This window comes from Pinus tabuliformis, chromosome 8 (genome assembly GCF_031772625.1).
Source record: "Pinus tabuliformis cultivar Carrire ecotype Pingquan chromosome 8, CPIR1, whole genome shotgun sequence".
Taxonomy (NCBI): Eukaryota; Viridiplantae; Streptophyta; class Pinopsida; order Pinales; family Pinaceae; genus Pinus; species Pinus tabuliformis.
In genome coordinates this window covers 599,508,110-599,524,176 of record NC_142294.1, presented here as the reverse complement: position 1 = coordinate 599,524,176, position 16,067 = coordinate 599,508,110, and the positions used below count along the sequence as shown (strand labels likewise).

Genomic DNA, 16,067 nt, shown 5'->3' with positions numbered 1-16,067 from the left:
TGTTCTTTCTTTTCTTTTCTCTTTCTTTAACTTTATGAATATGTTGAGACTAATCTTAATGTTAAATAGAAATATAATATGTCTCAATAATAAGATATCTTCACCATGATTATACCATATCAATATTAGATAAAAAAATGATATAGTTTTAAAAATCTTTCCTAATAGTAAAATATTGCCTCTCTAATTTTTTAAAATATTGTATGATATTTATTAAAAGTATAATCCTACCCTTAACTCCACTTTCAACGTAAGAATTAATATGAACTAAAATCCAGAACCCATATATCTATACCTCAAAGGTTAAAATTATTATTCTTATGTTACGTAATTTATAAAATACATAAATGTCACATTTTTTATATATTGCTAAATTATTCGGTGATACGTGCTTTATAAAATACATAAATGTAACATTTTTTAATATATTGCTAAAATAGTCCGCAAGAAAGATAATTGTTCATGACAAGTTCATGTCGGTTGCTAAATACAAGAAATAAGTGTTCGATTACGACAGTCTAACCACCGCATGGTATGTGGAGCATTGTTGTATTTGTTTATATTATATTGCGGGTCAAATGTGAACTTCGCCATTACCGACAACGATAAGGTTCAACTTTCTTCAGGAAAGAGTAGGCTGACTCTGAATTTGGACAAATATGGAACCTAATCGGAGTACGGCGGACTCATTACTGCGGACTGCGGAAACCCTATGAACAACAGGAGAGCTAGGTCCTTGCCCATGTGAACGCTCCGCAGTCCGCGATGACCTAGTGCCCGTTGACAAGGCATATGGGTACGTAGTATAAACACGCTGCCTCACACAAATCTGGAGGAGCAGGAATCACATTACATATCCGACTTGACAGCACTAGAGTTTTTCATTACATTACAGTGTTTACATTTGTCGTGAAGAGGAATTTTCCAGAACAATGGAGTCTATGTTAAATGCCGGAGGAGATTACATTTATAATGCCCTCTTCTTGAACAACAGCTTCGGGTCTCCAGATCCGTCTGCCCCGCCCTTTGGAACTTACAGCGCGGGCAGTTCTCAGTTTCTTGATACCTCTGCGCAATTTCAGCAGAAGCCGGCAAGCAACGACAGTAGCCACGGAGAAACACAGAGCTTCCTGATATCAAGCAACGGCAAGCAGGATTTTCGACGTCGACACGTCTCCGCGCCCATGTCCACCAATTCCAAGCTCGCAGAAGCAACGCCGTTGACAACTACGGAGCCACGGCGTTCTCAATCTGGAGTTCTAAATAACTCGGCCAGTTTGTCTGTAAATTCCGGTGGAACTGCCAAGGTGGGCAAGAAACGATCCAAGGCCTCCAGGAGAGCGCCGACGACGCTGCTGAACACCGACACTTCAAATTTCAAAGACATGGTGCAGCGTTTCACTGGTATTCCTGAAACCCCCTTTGGATATTCATCCCTGAACCCTAGTTTCTCTGCACATGTAACCCAGCACGGCTGGAAGCTATTGGGAAAGACTTTACCTTACAAGTCAGTACTTGACCTTAATATGAACTGTGTGTCCCACCTCCATTCTGCCCCCGACAGCTATTGTCCGTTTATTCCTTTCCAGCCTCTCCATGATAACATAAACACTAGTGGCCCCAAATATCCTCAACGGCTAGACGTTGCAGGATTTATCAATTTGGGAGCCATGTTTCCTACCCAGCTATAACGTCTTCATCGAAGAGAAGGCCTGCCTCAATTCTCCATTTCTGAGTTTTCTATTGTCAATCTGTTTTTTCTGGAGAATGTGGGTATCTTGATCAAAACTACTCATTGACGGGAACCTGCATCTATTACAGTGCTGGTTGCTGTTTCAATATGTATATGGATACACGAATATGATTAGATTGCCCATGTGTTGCTTAGTTCCACATATGTGCTGGACTAAACAGAAACCATGACATTCCATTCCCCATTTGCCAGAATTTGGTTTCTGTTTAGAATGATTTCATGTGGGGTATCATATATAGCTGCATCTTCCATGAAAGAGAATATAAATACGAATTACTCTACGTTTTTTGAGACTGTGTTCTGGTTTCTTGAATACCAGAACTCCAGTGGCCGACTGTTCATTTTTTTTTCTAGGTTAAGACTAAACTAAGTACCCACAGGGAATTGAACCAGTGACCTATCGCAAGGAGTGCCTTAACAGTGCACCCATTCACCGTCAATCCAAAGCCCCATGGGGGTGGCCGACTGTTCATTACTAAGTAGATGGTATTCATTTATTCAGAGCGTTTTACGTTTATTTATGATTGTCTCATATGTTTTTAGATTTAGTTATCTTGATTTGATCTTCCTAGGATTTTGAGATTGAGTTATCTTGATTTGATCTTCTTAGGTTTTTAGCAATGGATGGTTGGAAATATTGAGAGGGAGGTGAATTAATATTTATTTTCAATTGTTGTTTTTACTAGTTAAATCAATTATATTTAGAACATCAAATGAACTATAGGAATAAATACTTTTATTAATATAATCTATACAATAAATCAAGTACAATATATATGGGGCTCCAACCCGTTGCCAAGCACCAACTTAGTGTTGTGTCAGGCTCCCATCTCTAGGGCACCAACCATATGTTGTCAAAAAACCAACCTTGGATTTAGGAGCACCAACTCCAAGGACACCAATCCTTCCAATTTTGAGACACCAACCCCAAGAGCTCCGACCCTATCTTTCAAAGCACCTACCTTGTTTGTTCGAGGCTCCAACCTTCAGGCCACCAACCCTCTAGGCTCCAACTCAGTTCTATATTTTGTGTAGATATGTTTGATAGTAATTCTCTGCTCCCAAAATATTCTTCACTGCATTCTTTCAATCTACAGTTTCACTGTAGTCTCCATGCTATATAATCAATGATAACCTCGTCTCATAGAAAGTGACACGGTTGCTCTTCATTACACCCAAGCAAAATCTCCAAGTCACATCATGATGACTAACACACCATGGTCCTCAATAGTCTTTACACAACTTCAATGTATCTTCAATGAACTTTACTAAGCTCTGGACACACACAACCTTTTGTTTCAACCCTCTGTTCTAATTGTCGCAGTACCTGCTTCAAGAGTACGCTTCTCACTGTTCTTGTCGTCGCAATCTCTTACTTCTGAGAAACAAACTCACAAATGCTTCAATGCTGGTGCTGGCTAATTCTCCCTTCATACGATGTCAGATGAAACTTTATTTTTCCCTTCACAGAATTGTTCTTCAGGTTGCGTTCTTCACTGGTCCAAGTCTTTCAAAGGTTAATCTAATCAACAATGTTGCTTATCCTTCGGCTTCCCTCTTTCTTGCTGGACCTTTGACTTTCTTCCTTCTTGCTCGATCTTTGGCTTTCTTTGTTCCTTCAAGTTCACGAGTTGTGAACTATTGTTCTGTTCTTTTATAGATGGACAAGATCGATAGTAAAAAATGAGGCGTCTTAACTTATATTTATATGGGTTTCACCAATGACAGAAAAGACATGTTTATTGGAGGGAGGGCGACTTGTATATTAAAATATATTGAAGAGTCTTTCATCCACATACTTAATTATTCACGGAAACCATATAAGAGAGCCTATACCCACAGGGAGGTCCCACACGCCATGTCACTACCTCAATTGCAATCGCAACTTTCAGAGGTCTTTTACAAGTCGTGCCCATAACATAGCCGATGGTTGATTTCCCTTACTGAATGCGATATTATATTAAATTATTTTTAATAGATCCGTCGGGCTCACAACTTTATCACAATCAGCGGTCCAGGGGTCGACGCCCTTATCACAATCACCGGTGTGACATCCTCTTAATACTTGCAATATGAAACCTTATATGGTGGATGCGATATTTTTATTATGGCGTATTGTAATGGAACCATCGGGTCCTAGTGGTATCACAATCGTGGGTTTTGGGTGGTGACATTTATGACTTGCGATACGTAACTTCCTATAGTGGCGGACGCGATATTATATTAGAGTTGGTTCTATTGGAAAGTTGGGTCCGTAGCTCAAAATGCAATGGGGGTTTTGTGCGGTGGCATGTAATAGAGTCTCCGATAAAGCGTCGATATAAAGCCGTCAATATGTTTTGTGGTCTTTAAAGAAAGTTTCACAGTTTATTACTGTTAACTCCTCCATTATGGCTCCTCTTCCGATAGCTCTACTCCTCCGATGTAATGTTTCTTTTTTTCTTCCAATAGCACTTACCCTTGGCCATATGCAATAACCTGTTTTTCTTGCTCCGATAACTTGTTTTTTGATGGCTTCCGATAAACTCTTCCTCTTACTTTTTTGCTTCATGATGGCTTCTCCTCTTTACTATTTCTCTTCTTTTTTGATGGTTTCCGATATCTTTCCTCCATTGTTTCTATTAAGTGTGTATTCAATCCTTGGATCCTCCATGAGTAGTGTTATTTGACATCAATGACAACATAGATTAACAATGATTGTTAACAATAGCTTATCACAAAGTCTCAAGATTCAGAAATAAGAATATTATCCTCAGCTATTAAAAAAAAACCAAGAGTTTGGCCTTTTCACAATATAATTTTTATTTGTACCCGTAAAAAACACGGCCGATCCTGAAATGTTCAATCAGGGATATGTTGATACAGTTGCTTTATCATTCAACAGCCAATTATGAAATATTCAATCAGTGATGTGTTGATACAGTTGCTTTGTCTAATGGTATGGTCATTGATGTTTGAATTAGTACAATGAATCTGATACATAAAGAAGTTGCTGGTGACTACAGCAAATACATTATTGCACTGATATGCATTATTCAAACATAACTCTGCAGGATCTGGGAGCCTAGCATTTTTTGTTTTTAATGTTAATATAAAGCGCTTTATATGTCGTCAAAACGCCAGAGCTGTAACTCCTGTCGACATGACAGAGTTGTGACCTATGGAAACCTCATTCTGTAGTTACAGGCCGCCTTGTTCTCTAATTATGTTTCAATACTTTTTACATAAATAAGGTTCAAACTCGATTTTTGCTCAGAGGGATCTGTGGATTATTAAATTGAGAAGTTATAATCGCATGAATATTCTATTTTGCAGTGAAAATGTCCTGAAAGCGATTATCAGGGAAATTGCTTAGTCAGAGATTTTACAATCATATCATCTAATGGAATCAGCTTGGTTTTATGCTTGTTCGGTTACTGTTCGGTGTGGAGGAACACATATAGCCATGACTGGAACTCGTGTGATTATTCGTGTAGTCTTCAGTGGGAAGCAACAGACATAACCGTACCTCATACTTATCTGTTGAGATAGTTACAGTTTTATAATTGTGATTTTAATATACAAACAAGTAAAGGTTGAGAGATTCGGTTTGATGTTTAATAATACATATTGACCATTTTCATGATCCCAATTTTAATACATAAATATACAATAAAATACATTTTATCATTTTAAAATATACTAATTGAAATAAAACACATCAATTAATGCTTCAATATAATAATTAAAATAATTGATTACATTTAAGATTTTTTGTATTTTTGTTGACGTATATTTAATTTTACCTCAAATTTGAAATTTTGAAATTAAAGTGTCATCCTAATAAAACAAAACATTGCATTTAACTTTAAATTAAAAATAAAAAATTAATATAATATTCTTAAAAGATTATTTCCAAATTTTATATAATTTATTATAAAAGGGAATTACAAAAAATAATTTAAAATAAAGTGTATAATAATAATAATAAATTATAAAAAGTTTGGGAAAAAAAGAATATTTAGTCTTTACCTTTGAGTTAGAAGCAAAGATCAACAAAGTGTCCATCTCTCTTATTCTTATAAAGATTGAAGAATTGTATACCCTTTGGAAAACTGTAATAGGGAGAGCATTGAACTCTAGACAAGAATGATGTCTTAACTTGAGAAACTTGACCTTAATGCGGAATATGCAACAAGTTAGACCTCTTACAAAATGTCTTTAAAAATGTCGTGTTTTCATCAATGAAGAAGAGGATGAATCCCTCTACTTCACAAATCCCTTGAGTGGCTATCAACCTAGACTCTGTTACAATTCTTTGGCCATTGAAGGCCTTAACAATTATTATTCATATTAGTGGTAGAAAGCACTTTGGAAATATGAATGCCCTATCAAAGCTAAAATATTGTTGTGACTTTCTCTAAATAATAGAAACCTAACATAGGATTTACTTCAAAAGAGAAACTATGAGGGCATGGAATATGCAACTTATGTAAATCAGATTTCAAATCAAACATACATCTCATCCTTTAATGTCCTTTCACAAACCAAGTCAATGAAATCAAACCACTTACAAGGTTGAAATCAAAATGACAAGCAGACTCAATAAAAGCAACCTGAAGGAATTGGCATAAGGACAATGAAACAAAAGATTTCAAAACCTTTCCCCTTAGCAAATCATGGGCAGTCTAGATTGCAAGAAGCATAAAAATATCTAAGTGTAGGGATGCTCTACCCATTAAATGTGTATCACAAAGGTTGAATATCATAAGAACATTCCCTCAATTCTCATCGATCCCTCCATGTGGTTAGAATTCAAACATGATTATTGATATTTCTGTATTCAAGCTTCTGTGATCCATAATGAATTAAGCAAAGTCTTTTGGTAGAAATCACATAAAAGAAATTTCTACTGAAAGACTTTTCTTAAATGATTATTGATACTCAAACCCAATTTTAAGACATCACACGAGATATTAATGAATCAATGTTTTAAAGGAGAAAATGTTTTCCATCATTAAGTTGGTCCAAAATATTGATTGATAAATATCTCATTGATGTATATGGAAAAACATCTCATCTATACCCAAATCCCTTGGGCCCTTGTTGATGGATCATTTTAGGGAGTTCTACCCATAGGAGGAGTAAGGTGAGTAATTTTCCTTTCTCAAAAGCATATCATTAGCTTCAAAGCTGACATTGGTTAATTGTCAAAGAATTGAATTGATAATATAGCCATGAATATTACTACTTTCTATTGAAAGATGAATCATTGATCTTCAAGTCCCGAGAAATTTCCTCCTTGCAATTTGATGGGTGAATGGAGATCTCAAACAAAGAAATTCCTTGTTACAACCCCTTTATTAAGAAATTAAACATTTAAATCTTCATTTACTTATGTTTCTTGTACTCATTCTATAAGAAGTTGATATGCTACCCAAGGATAACATTAAACTGGAAGAAGACATTTGGGAGATCACATAATCACATCGCTTATGCTCATTCTATAAGAAGCTCATATGTTACCCAATGATAACATTGAACTGGAATTAAGCATTTGATAGATTACATAATTCGAAAGCGGACAAATTTCTTCTAACTTCATGAATATTAGTTTTAGGAATATGTCTGAAAAGATTTTATAAAACTCTTTAATGGTGATATCCTATGAATTTTTGGATTGTCTTAAAAAGCAAATGCTGATTTACAAAGTTTGTTTGTTTGTTTGTTTTTTTGAATGATGATGTTAATATTATCTAGATTTTGATTGTCTAAAAAATAGTATTAAATCCCCATAAAACACAAATAATGTTAGATTTATAAACTTTTTAGTCTTTTAATTTTTTGATCCAAGAAAAATAATAAAAATACCCTTTGTAGTATCATTCACATACAAATTTATTAACCTAAAATAAAATTATTTCAAAATTTTTAATATATATTATAAAATAAATAATTATAATATTTAAAAATTACAAATTTCAAAACACATAGCTACCATATTTTATATATATATATATATATATATATTATCCCACATTAGCAACACAATATTACTTTTGAAAAATATTATATTAATACACTAATTTAAATTTATTATATATTTAATTTTAAATAAAAGACAAAATATAAATAAAAACACATTTAAGTAATGGATGCTAACATATATATATATATAACTTTTATATATATATATATATATATATATATATATAACTTTTTCCTGAGATGTGATACTGAAAATTTCATATTTTATAATAATTTTTAAATACAAATTTTATTTATAAAAAATAATGTTTATGCTTATTAAAAAACCTAACTACATATGTCAATCTATTATTATTAAATAATATAAAAATTATTTATAGAAAATAATGTTAATGCTTATTTAAAAAACCTAATTACATAGGTAAATTATTATTATTATTAAATAATTGTAAAATTTCGTATGTTATATTTGTTTTTTTTTTTTAAGTTAATTTTATTAGTACATTTTTGTTTTGAATTCTATTTTTTACTTTGAAATTCTCTTAATAACGAGGTGCATCTCTTTTTATCTAAATCCCTAAATAATCCTCTCAAGATGACAAGGAAAGTTGGTAGTAAAATTTTTCCTATGAAATTTTTCATGTCAATCTTTGTTGCCATAAACAACACTTTTAAAAAGGGTATGAATTTCTCAGTTGAAGTCCATTTTTTGTGTCATTTTTTTAAACAACTCATTCTTTCAATATATTTCCATATAGATAGTAATTTTTAACTTTTCAATCTTTTATTTGTATATTTTAATATGGCCACTCCAAGTGAACATTTTCTTACATGTATCAACTATTTGTCACAGAAACCCACATGGAGGATGTATCAAGAAGTAAGGGATTGTAATGGATTACCATGGGAAAAGAAAAAAATGCCACTATTGCTAATAAGAAAGCAAAATGTGATAATAAGAATGGAAAATCATGTGGAATACATGGAATGTCCATTTCTCCCTATGTATGGCTTAAAATTCAAAGAATTGATGAATTGGATGAAAGCTATGAAAAGTTTGAAAATCATATTTGGACATTAATCCCTCATGATTTATTTTTCGTTGAATATTATTTATCTGAGTTCAAAACACTAATATATTTACTTAATTATTCTACAATGGATTTGATTCATATATATAATTATTTCTAACCTTCGTTCTACATATTTTTTTTGGTAACTACATTTTATTCCACTGGAGAACCTCTATCTGTTATATTTCAAGATCCTACTCTTGAATCTTTTGGTGACGCGCTAAATATAGAGTAAGACTTTATATTTCACATTGGAATCATCAACACTACTACATATAACAAGGATTTAGTGCTCCAATAGAATGATAAAAAAAGCATCCAAAGAAGCAACATCCTTGAAAAAATAAAAAAACAAGGGTGACAAATCATCTTAGCTAGCTTCTACTCCCAATGGTGACAAAGGACTAAATTGAAAAGGTAAAAAGACGGAGACATTGGAATTATCGTGGGAAAGATTTCATCTAGAGTCTAAATGTTTTAAAAGAGTGGAGACATAGAAGCAACAATGAAGAAGCACAACATAAATCTTGATTCTTCTTCTTCTAACATTGCATCTCATAAATGTGCACATTTTTCTTTAGATTTATCTTTCAATGCAATCTCTACTTCTTCTGATGAGTGGCTTACCGATTTTGGAGTATTTTCTCATATGGCTAATTATATAGCCATTTTTTCTACTCTTGATGATTTTAACACTAAAAATTTACTTCTTGGTGATGATAAATATCTTAGTGATGTTTTAAAACAATATAAGTAGATAAATGTCATTTTAATGATGCATTATGTGTTCCAAAGATTTCCTACAACCTCTTATCATTATATCAAATCAGCCATTTAAGTGAAGGTAACAATAGGGTTTTCACCTCACCATGTTGTAGTCACAGAATTAAAAGATCCTAATCATGTTCTCGGTACTAGAGTTGTTGATGATATTACCATTTCATACATTTTTTATAGCGTAGGGTCATTATATTTTCCCTCCATTTTTATTTCTCACAGTGATTACATGAGCAAACTTTGGCATGAACAATTTGATCATCTAATGAATCCCTCATTGTAGCAACTATATGATCAAAATATGGTCAATGGTATTTCTTTCATTTCTTATACAAATGGTTTTGTTTCTATTATGTGTGTCACAAACATCATTTGGAAAATATTGAGAATTGTTCCCCTTGGCATGCCTTAGCCACTTTGCAAGTTGTTCATAGTGATTTGGTGGTCCAAACTCATTTCCTTCTTTCTCTAAGAACAATTACTTCTTAAATTTCATTGATGAATTATCCAGATGCACTTCGGTTTACTTCTTAAAAAATAAAAATGAAGTTTTCTACAAGTCCCTTGTAGAAAATAAATATGCACATCAATTGTAAATCCAAAAAATAGATAATGGAGGTGAATATGTCAAAAATTAACTCACAACTTACTGCACTACATAGGGCATTCAAATGTAACATATTGTTTTATATACACCACAGTAAAATGATGTTCCTAAAACAATTAATTTTACATTACATGTTTTTTTTTCTAAATAAGTCTAAGATCTATTACTGTAACAAAATGATACAAGGAGGCTTTGGCCTCTGTAGTTCTTAGCCAAGGTTCATGGCATATTGCAACAAAAATAGAATGAAGACTGCCCAGAAGTGGGAAACCAGTCCAATCCAAAATAAATTTGCTGCCCTCGCAGGGGAAACCAACATGTGAACATAGAACGATATTCTATTGAATTCAGTTTCAAAACTAACTGTTTTGCTCAAAAATGCAAAAGTAAACCCATAGACTTGGTAGCCGAGAACCTGAGACTTGAAGACACGTGGTGTTCTAGTTGTCATGTGGTGCTGACGGGTGTTCTTCAATAATTAGACACCTGTAGGTGTCATGGTCATCCTCATCATTCTGCAACTCACCCGTGTCTTCCTTCGCTAGAGTTTCTCGATTTTGCTCTGCTGCAAAAGGCTCACCCTGAGCAGTATCACTCTTCTTCGTTGCGTGAGTGGGATGACCTTCATCTCTGGAAGGCTCCTCCTAAAACATAACTGTAATGGTGGCCGTGATAATAGGTTGATTCAGAGTGCAATGGTATGTGAATTGCGCAGAATGGTTGTATTGCTAAGAGCTGGAAGAGGGAGCAATGGCTGAAGGATGGGTTTGCGAGGGCTGGGAGCGAACAACGCGAGTGCAGCCTCTGCCGCTGCGTGTATCAGGATAACGAGCTAAGATGGAATTAGATGAGGGGGAAGAGGAGTCAGAGACCATTGAGGGCGAAGGACGGAGCGGTCTACCTCTGTTGCTGCCTCTCCTGCTACGCATTCGCTGGCGCATTCGAGGCATAATGGCATGGGGAGGAAGGGACTATCTGTAAGAAGTCGGCACTGAGCTGAAATTGGAGGCAGAAGGCTCAGAAGGCTCAGAGGCGGGAGTCAGGTTGCATATCAGACTTTGAGAGAAATGGTTGCCCTTTCCTAATTCTATGTAGCAGAGAATATTGCATCGCCTGCCTGTTGCAGTGCAAGTGCTTGGCTCCACTGTAGCGAGGGGGCAATTGCAATTCAGAGGCAGAGGAGCAAAAACATAGGAGGTGGGCCGAATATTACCTGAGGTCTCCATGATGCAGAGCCGAGGCGGGATGGCACTGGTGAATTGGTTCGAGTGCCACATTGAATGGCATTTACGAATGCTATGTGACGGATTTATTACTTTGTGTGTGAGCTTATGGGTGGCCATGTGGAGTTGCCACTTGCCGGCCCGTTCCACTGTTGTCCTGTTATCCATTGTGTACACCCGCATCCGGGAAATTTTACATTAGATGTTAGGGATAACTATATGATTCAATTTAAGGGATCAAGTGTTCATTAATGGGTGGAAGAAATCAAGCATGTAAATTACAGAGTAAATTCCACTCCCAAAAAGCCTTAAAAAAATATAACTTTGGAAGAAGAATGGGCTAAAATAAAGTTAAATATAAGACACTTCCATGCATTTAGTATTATAGCATGGACTCGCTTTCCTCATAAGAAAAGGAATGCATTACAACCTAAAAGTGAGAAGTGTTTTTTTGTTGGATACTCTGAAGATGTAAAGGATTATAAATGTATTCAACCTCATTCCAATATAATCATTAGAGAATATGTTAGATCTAATGAAATGTTTTTGGTTGACAAGCCTAATTCAATGTTTGTTCCATCTTCAACCTATGAAACATCTTGACATTTTTACATCTCATTTTCCTATATAGTTTCTTCTTCGTATGTTGATAGTGAGGATGTAATCTACCTCCTCCTGTTCACCTTCCTCTAGATGAGTCCACTGAACATGAACTTGCACTAACACCACAACTTCCTAGATATGCTCATTCAACACAAGAAGTAATCAAATATTTTGTCGATGATCCTAGATCTCAATGTCGTACTCATTCATATTTATAGAAAACGTCATATTTTTTTTCTCAAGTTGAACAAAGACTTATTATTTCGAAACATTTGTATAATCTTATAGTAATAAACGCTAGGAAACAATGATGGATGAATAATATCGTTCCTTTATGGTGAATGATACTTGGGAACTTCTCCCACTTCTGACAAGAAGAAAACTTGTTAGATGTAAGTGGGTGTATATAACTAAGAATGCATTAGATAGAAGGGTTGAAAGACATAAGGCTCAATTAGTTTCTAAAGTATTCTCTCAACTTGAAGGAATTGACTACTATAAAAATTTTGTTCCTATCACCCAAATGAATTCCATTTGCCTTGTTTTAACCCTTGCTACCTCATGGATGGAAGGTCCATCAAATGGATGTGAAATTTATCTTCTTGCACGGGAATATACATGAATTAATCTACATAGATCAATCTGCTCTCTATGTTCAAAGTGACCCCAACCTTGTTCATCACCTTAAAAAATCTTTATATGGTGTTAAACAATCTCCTTGAGCTTAGTATGCTAGAATGAATCACTTTCTTCTTAATGCTAGATTTTCTAGATCTCACTATGACCCTATTGTGTACACTAAGAAAGTAGGAATCCATTTCATAATCCTTATTCAATATGTTTATGACATTACCCTCACTAATATTGATGTTAAAATTTTAACCTACATGAAATCAAGCTCTAAGAATAAATATGAAATGACATACTTAGGTTATTTTCATTATTTCCTTGGTCTCCAAGTTTTGCTTTTTCTTGTTGGTTGACTAACGTTGACGTATGAACCTAGAATCTCAAGGAAAATAACACTTTATTATTAAGGGAATCTCCAATTGAGCTATCCCTTGTGGGCTAGTCTATAAGTATTATAAACAAAGGAAGGATATATTTTTCTCAATCATAAAATGCATGTGGCCTTCCTCATTAATTTCACATGGAAGATTGTAAACTAACCCATTATACCCTTTAGTCTAGATTCAAACTTGATCCCACATATGCTACACTCAAAGTTTATGAAACTTTACACCATTAGTTAGTTGGTAGCCTGTTATACTTGACTTATACTTTTCATGATATTTCCTATGCTATAGATCTTGTTTCCTTGTATATGCAAACACCTTGTGAAAGTCACTGGAAAGTAGAAAAACAAATACTTCAGTGTATTAGAGGTATAGTTCAGATTGAGATACACTATAGTTTATGGGGGAACTCCTATGTTTTTTGGGTTCACTAATTGAAATTGGGAAGAAAACCTAATAATTAAAAGTTTAATATAGGTTATGTTTTTAGTCTCAATTCTATCCCTCTCACTTGTGCTTGTGAGAAGTAGTATGTTATTTCTCTTTCTTGAGTAGAAGCAATGTATCAAGTAGTCATCGATGCAATTCAAGAAGTACTATGGCTTCAATAGATCCTCTCATAGTTTGGATTCCAACAACAACATCCAGTGACCCTCTAGTGTAACAATCAGAGTGTCGTTAAACTCTCCAAAGATCTAGTTCAACATCAACAACAAAAAAGACATTGAGCTAAAAATGTACTTCATCAGAAAGCTCACTCATAATTGAGCTATTGAAGATCTCTTTTTCTATAATCATGTTGTAAAAATTTTCACAAAATCTCTTACAGAAGTAAACTTTTCTAAAATTTGATTTATATCAGGAATTTAGAAGTTTTTTAGTAAGGTATGATATGCTCTAATGCCTCCATACGTCTCCTAGTATGTCACCTTTGTAAATTGTTTAATTCTATCCAAATTGTTTTCTTGAGGGGGAATGTTAGGATATTCAGGAACCTAGTAGTCTGTCAATTTCAATTTTGATCTAATATTTCTGGATCCATCACATTGACATTATTTGTCATTTTATTGAGCTAGAAAGTGTGGTCTATTGTGTCTATTAGGTAAAAGTGTGTTTAGTTGCATTGTAATCTAATGATCATGATATTTTCTAGAAAAAAAGTGATCATATCTGATAAATTATGTTCTTCTTGATACTAGTGACTATTTATCAGTGGCTTAATACTGAATTAGTCTAAGACATCTATTGAAATACCATGGAGGGTATTTGCTTATGATAAATAATAACAAATTATCTTGTACAAATTTTATTTTGCATTAACAAAATTTCATCAAGTGGCCATTGACTAAGACGATAGATTTTTCCCTATTAGAAGCTTTTAACCATGTAAAAATATTGGTTTTATGATCTCTCATATAGTTGTGTGAGTGGTTACTAAAGGTGTTTCTCTTGTATCTATTACCATGATTTCCTAAATAAGAAGTCTACAAACCCTCAAGAAAGAAGGATATATAAAAAAATAAAGAGGTAACAATGATGTTTGATTTAGGTAGCACCCATAACTTGAAGAATTGGAAATTAGCAAAAAACATCAATTTCTTTGCATCTAGAGACCATAAAATCAAGTAATGATTGTAGATTGAGGTACCATAAATTGTTCAAGGAAATTATATAGTATCATGGTAAATATATGGGTGTATTTGTTAGATAATCCCATGCTTGCAAACCAAATGGTGGTTTTGATGTTGTATGAGGGGTCCAATGGTTATAATCATTGAGAACAAAGGCTCTTAGTTTTCAATATCTTTTCATGACATTTTCCTTACAAGGAAAGGAAATTGATCTTGGAGCTATGCAAGGGAAATCCTCTAAATCGATAAGCTCTAAGAACATGATGGAATTACTAAAAAAGGTAAACCATTGTAATTTTACAATGTTATCATTAAATGTTCGAACATCTATATCCTCTACTTGAGTGGTTTTCCATAAAGTTACCAACTATCATTACAGGGTATTTTGATAGATTCCTAAACGTCTTCGAGTCATGGCCATGCTATTAATTTGTAATATGGATGTATACAACCCAAAATTAGGCCTCATAGGTATCCATATGCTCCTAAGAGTGATATTGAGTATCTTAAAAATTGTTAAGAGGATGGCTTCATTCAACCTACCTATGATTCTTTCTTTCACCAGTGGTGATGGTTACAAAAGAGGATGGTTCATGGCATATATGTCCCGATTATAGGTATATGAACAAAACTACCATCAAATATAAGTTTCTTATTTCTATTATTAAATAATTGCATGGAGAATTTTCCTTAATAATTTGGATCTCCATTCAAGATAACATCAAATCAAAATGATACAAGAAGACATTCCAAAAACAACCTTTAGAACACAGAAGGTCATTATGATCTTTTGGTTATGCCATTTGGACTTACTAATGCACCTTCAACATTTCAAATCTTTATGAATTCTATTTTCATACTTTTCCTTAGAAAACTTATGGAAGTACTTTTTGATGACATATTAATCTATAGAAAATCTTGGGAAATATCATGTAGAACATGTTCACAAAGTCTTAAATTAATTAGAAGAGAAACAACTATATATAAAGTCTTTTGTGTGTGTCTTTGGGGGCTTAAGAAGTTGAATACTTCTATAATATTGTATCTCATGGAGGTGTCAATGTGAACCTTAAAAAAATTAAAACTATGATAGAATGACAATTTTGAAAAAATGTTAAGGTATCCTAAAGAATTCTTAGGACTCATAAGCTAGTAATACATGTTTGTTATGAGTTATGCTCAAATAACAACACCTCTAATAACATTATTAAAGAAGGAAGAATTTTCTTGGAGTCATCAAGCTACCAAAGAATTTGTAAAACATAAGGAGGATATATGTACAACTCTTATCTTGCCACACATGATATCTTAGAAATCTTTGTTGTGAAGTGAAATTCCTTAAGCCATGAAATTGGTGTAATTTTAATACAAGGAATAAGGCCCCTTACCTTTCAAAGAAATCGACTTAAATGGAATG

At 33.7% G+C, this 16,067-nt stretch overlaps 1 protein-coding gene across 2 annotated transcripts; it reads left to right on the top strand.

Annotated features, from left to right (window-relative positions):
* Positions 1-717: 717 nt before the first annotated feature.
* LOC149236904 (uncharacterized) lies at positions 718-5,280 on the top strand. 2 transcript variants are annotated; one of them, XM_089461662.1, is made up of 2 exons: positions 718-1,404; positions 4,807-4,954. In XM_089461662.1, the coding sequence occupies exons 1-2, from the start codon at positions 933-935 to the stop codon at positions 4,908-4,910; spliced, it is 576 nt and encodes a 191-aa protein (XP_089317788.1). In that variant the 5' UTR covers positions 718-932; the 3' UTR covers positions 4,911-4,954. The 2 variants fall into 2 exon arrangements, with proteins under 2 accessions (XP_089317788.1, XP_089317789.1); XM_089461663.1 differs by lacking the exon at positions 4,807-4,954 and adding an exon at positions 5,069-5,280 and having other exon boundaries at positions 723-1,404.
* The last annotated feature ends 10,787 nt before the right edge of the window (positions 5,281-16,067 follow it).

What these genes read in the sequence shown, in the direction of transcription:
- LOC149236904 (XM_089461662.1), top strand. Translation starts at nt 933, where the DNA reads ATGGAGTCTATGTTAAATGCCGGAGGAGATTACATTTATAATGCCCTC. An exon ending in CATGGTGCAGCGTTTCACTG is followed by an intron (nt 1,405 to 4,806) that starts GTATTCCTGAAA and finishes ATAACTCTGCAG; the next exon opens with GATCTGGGAGCCTAGCATTT.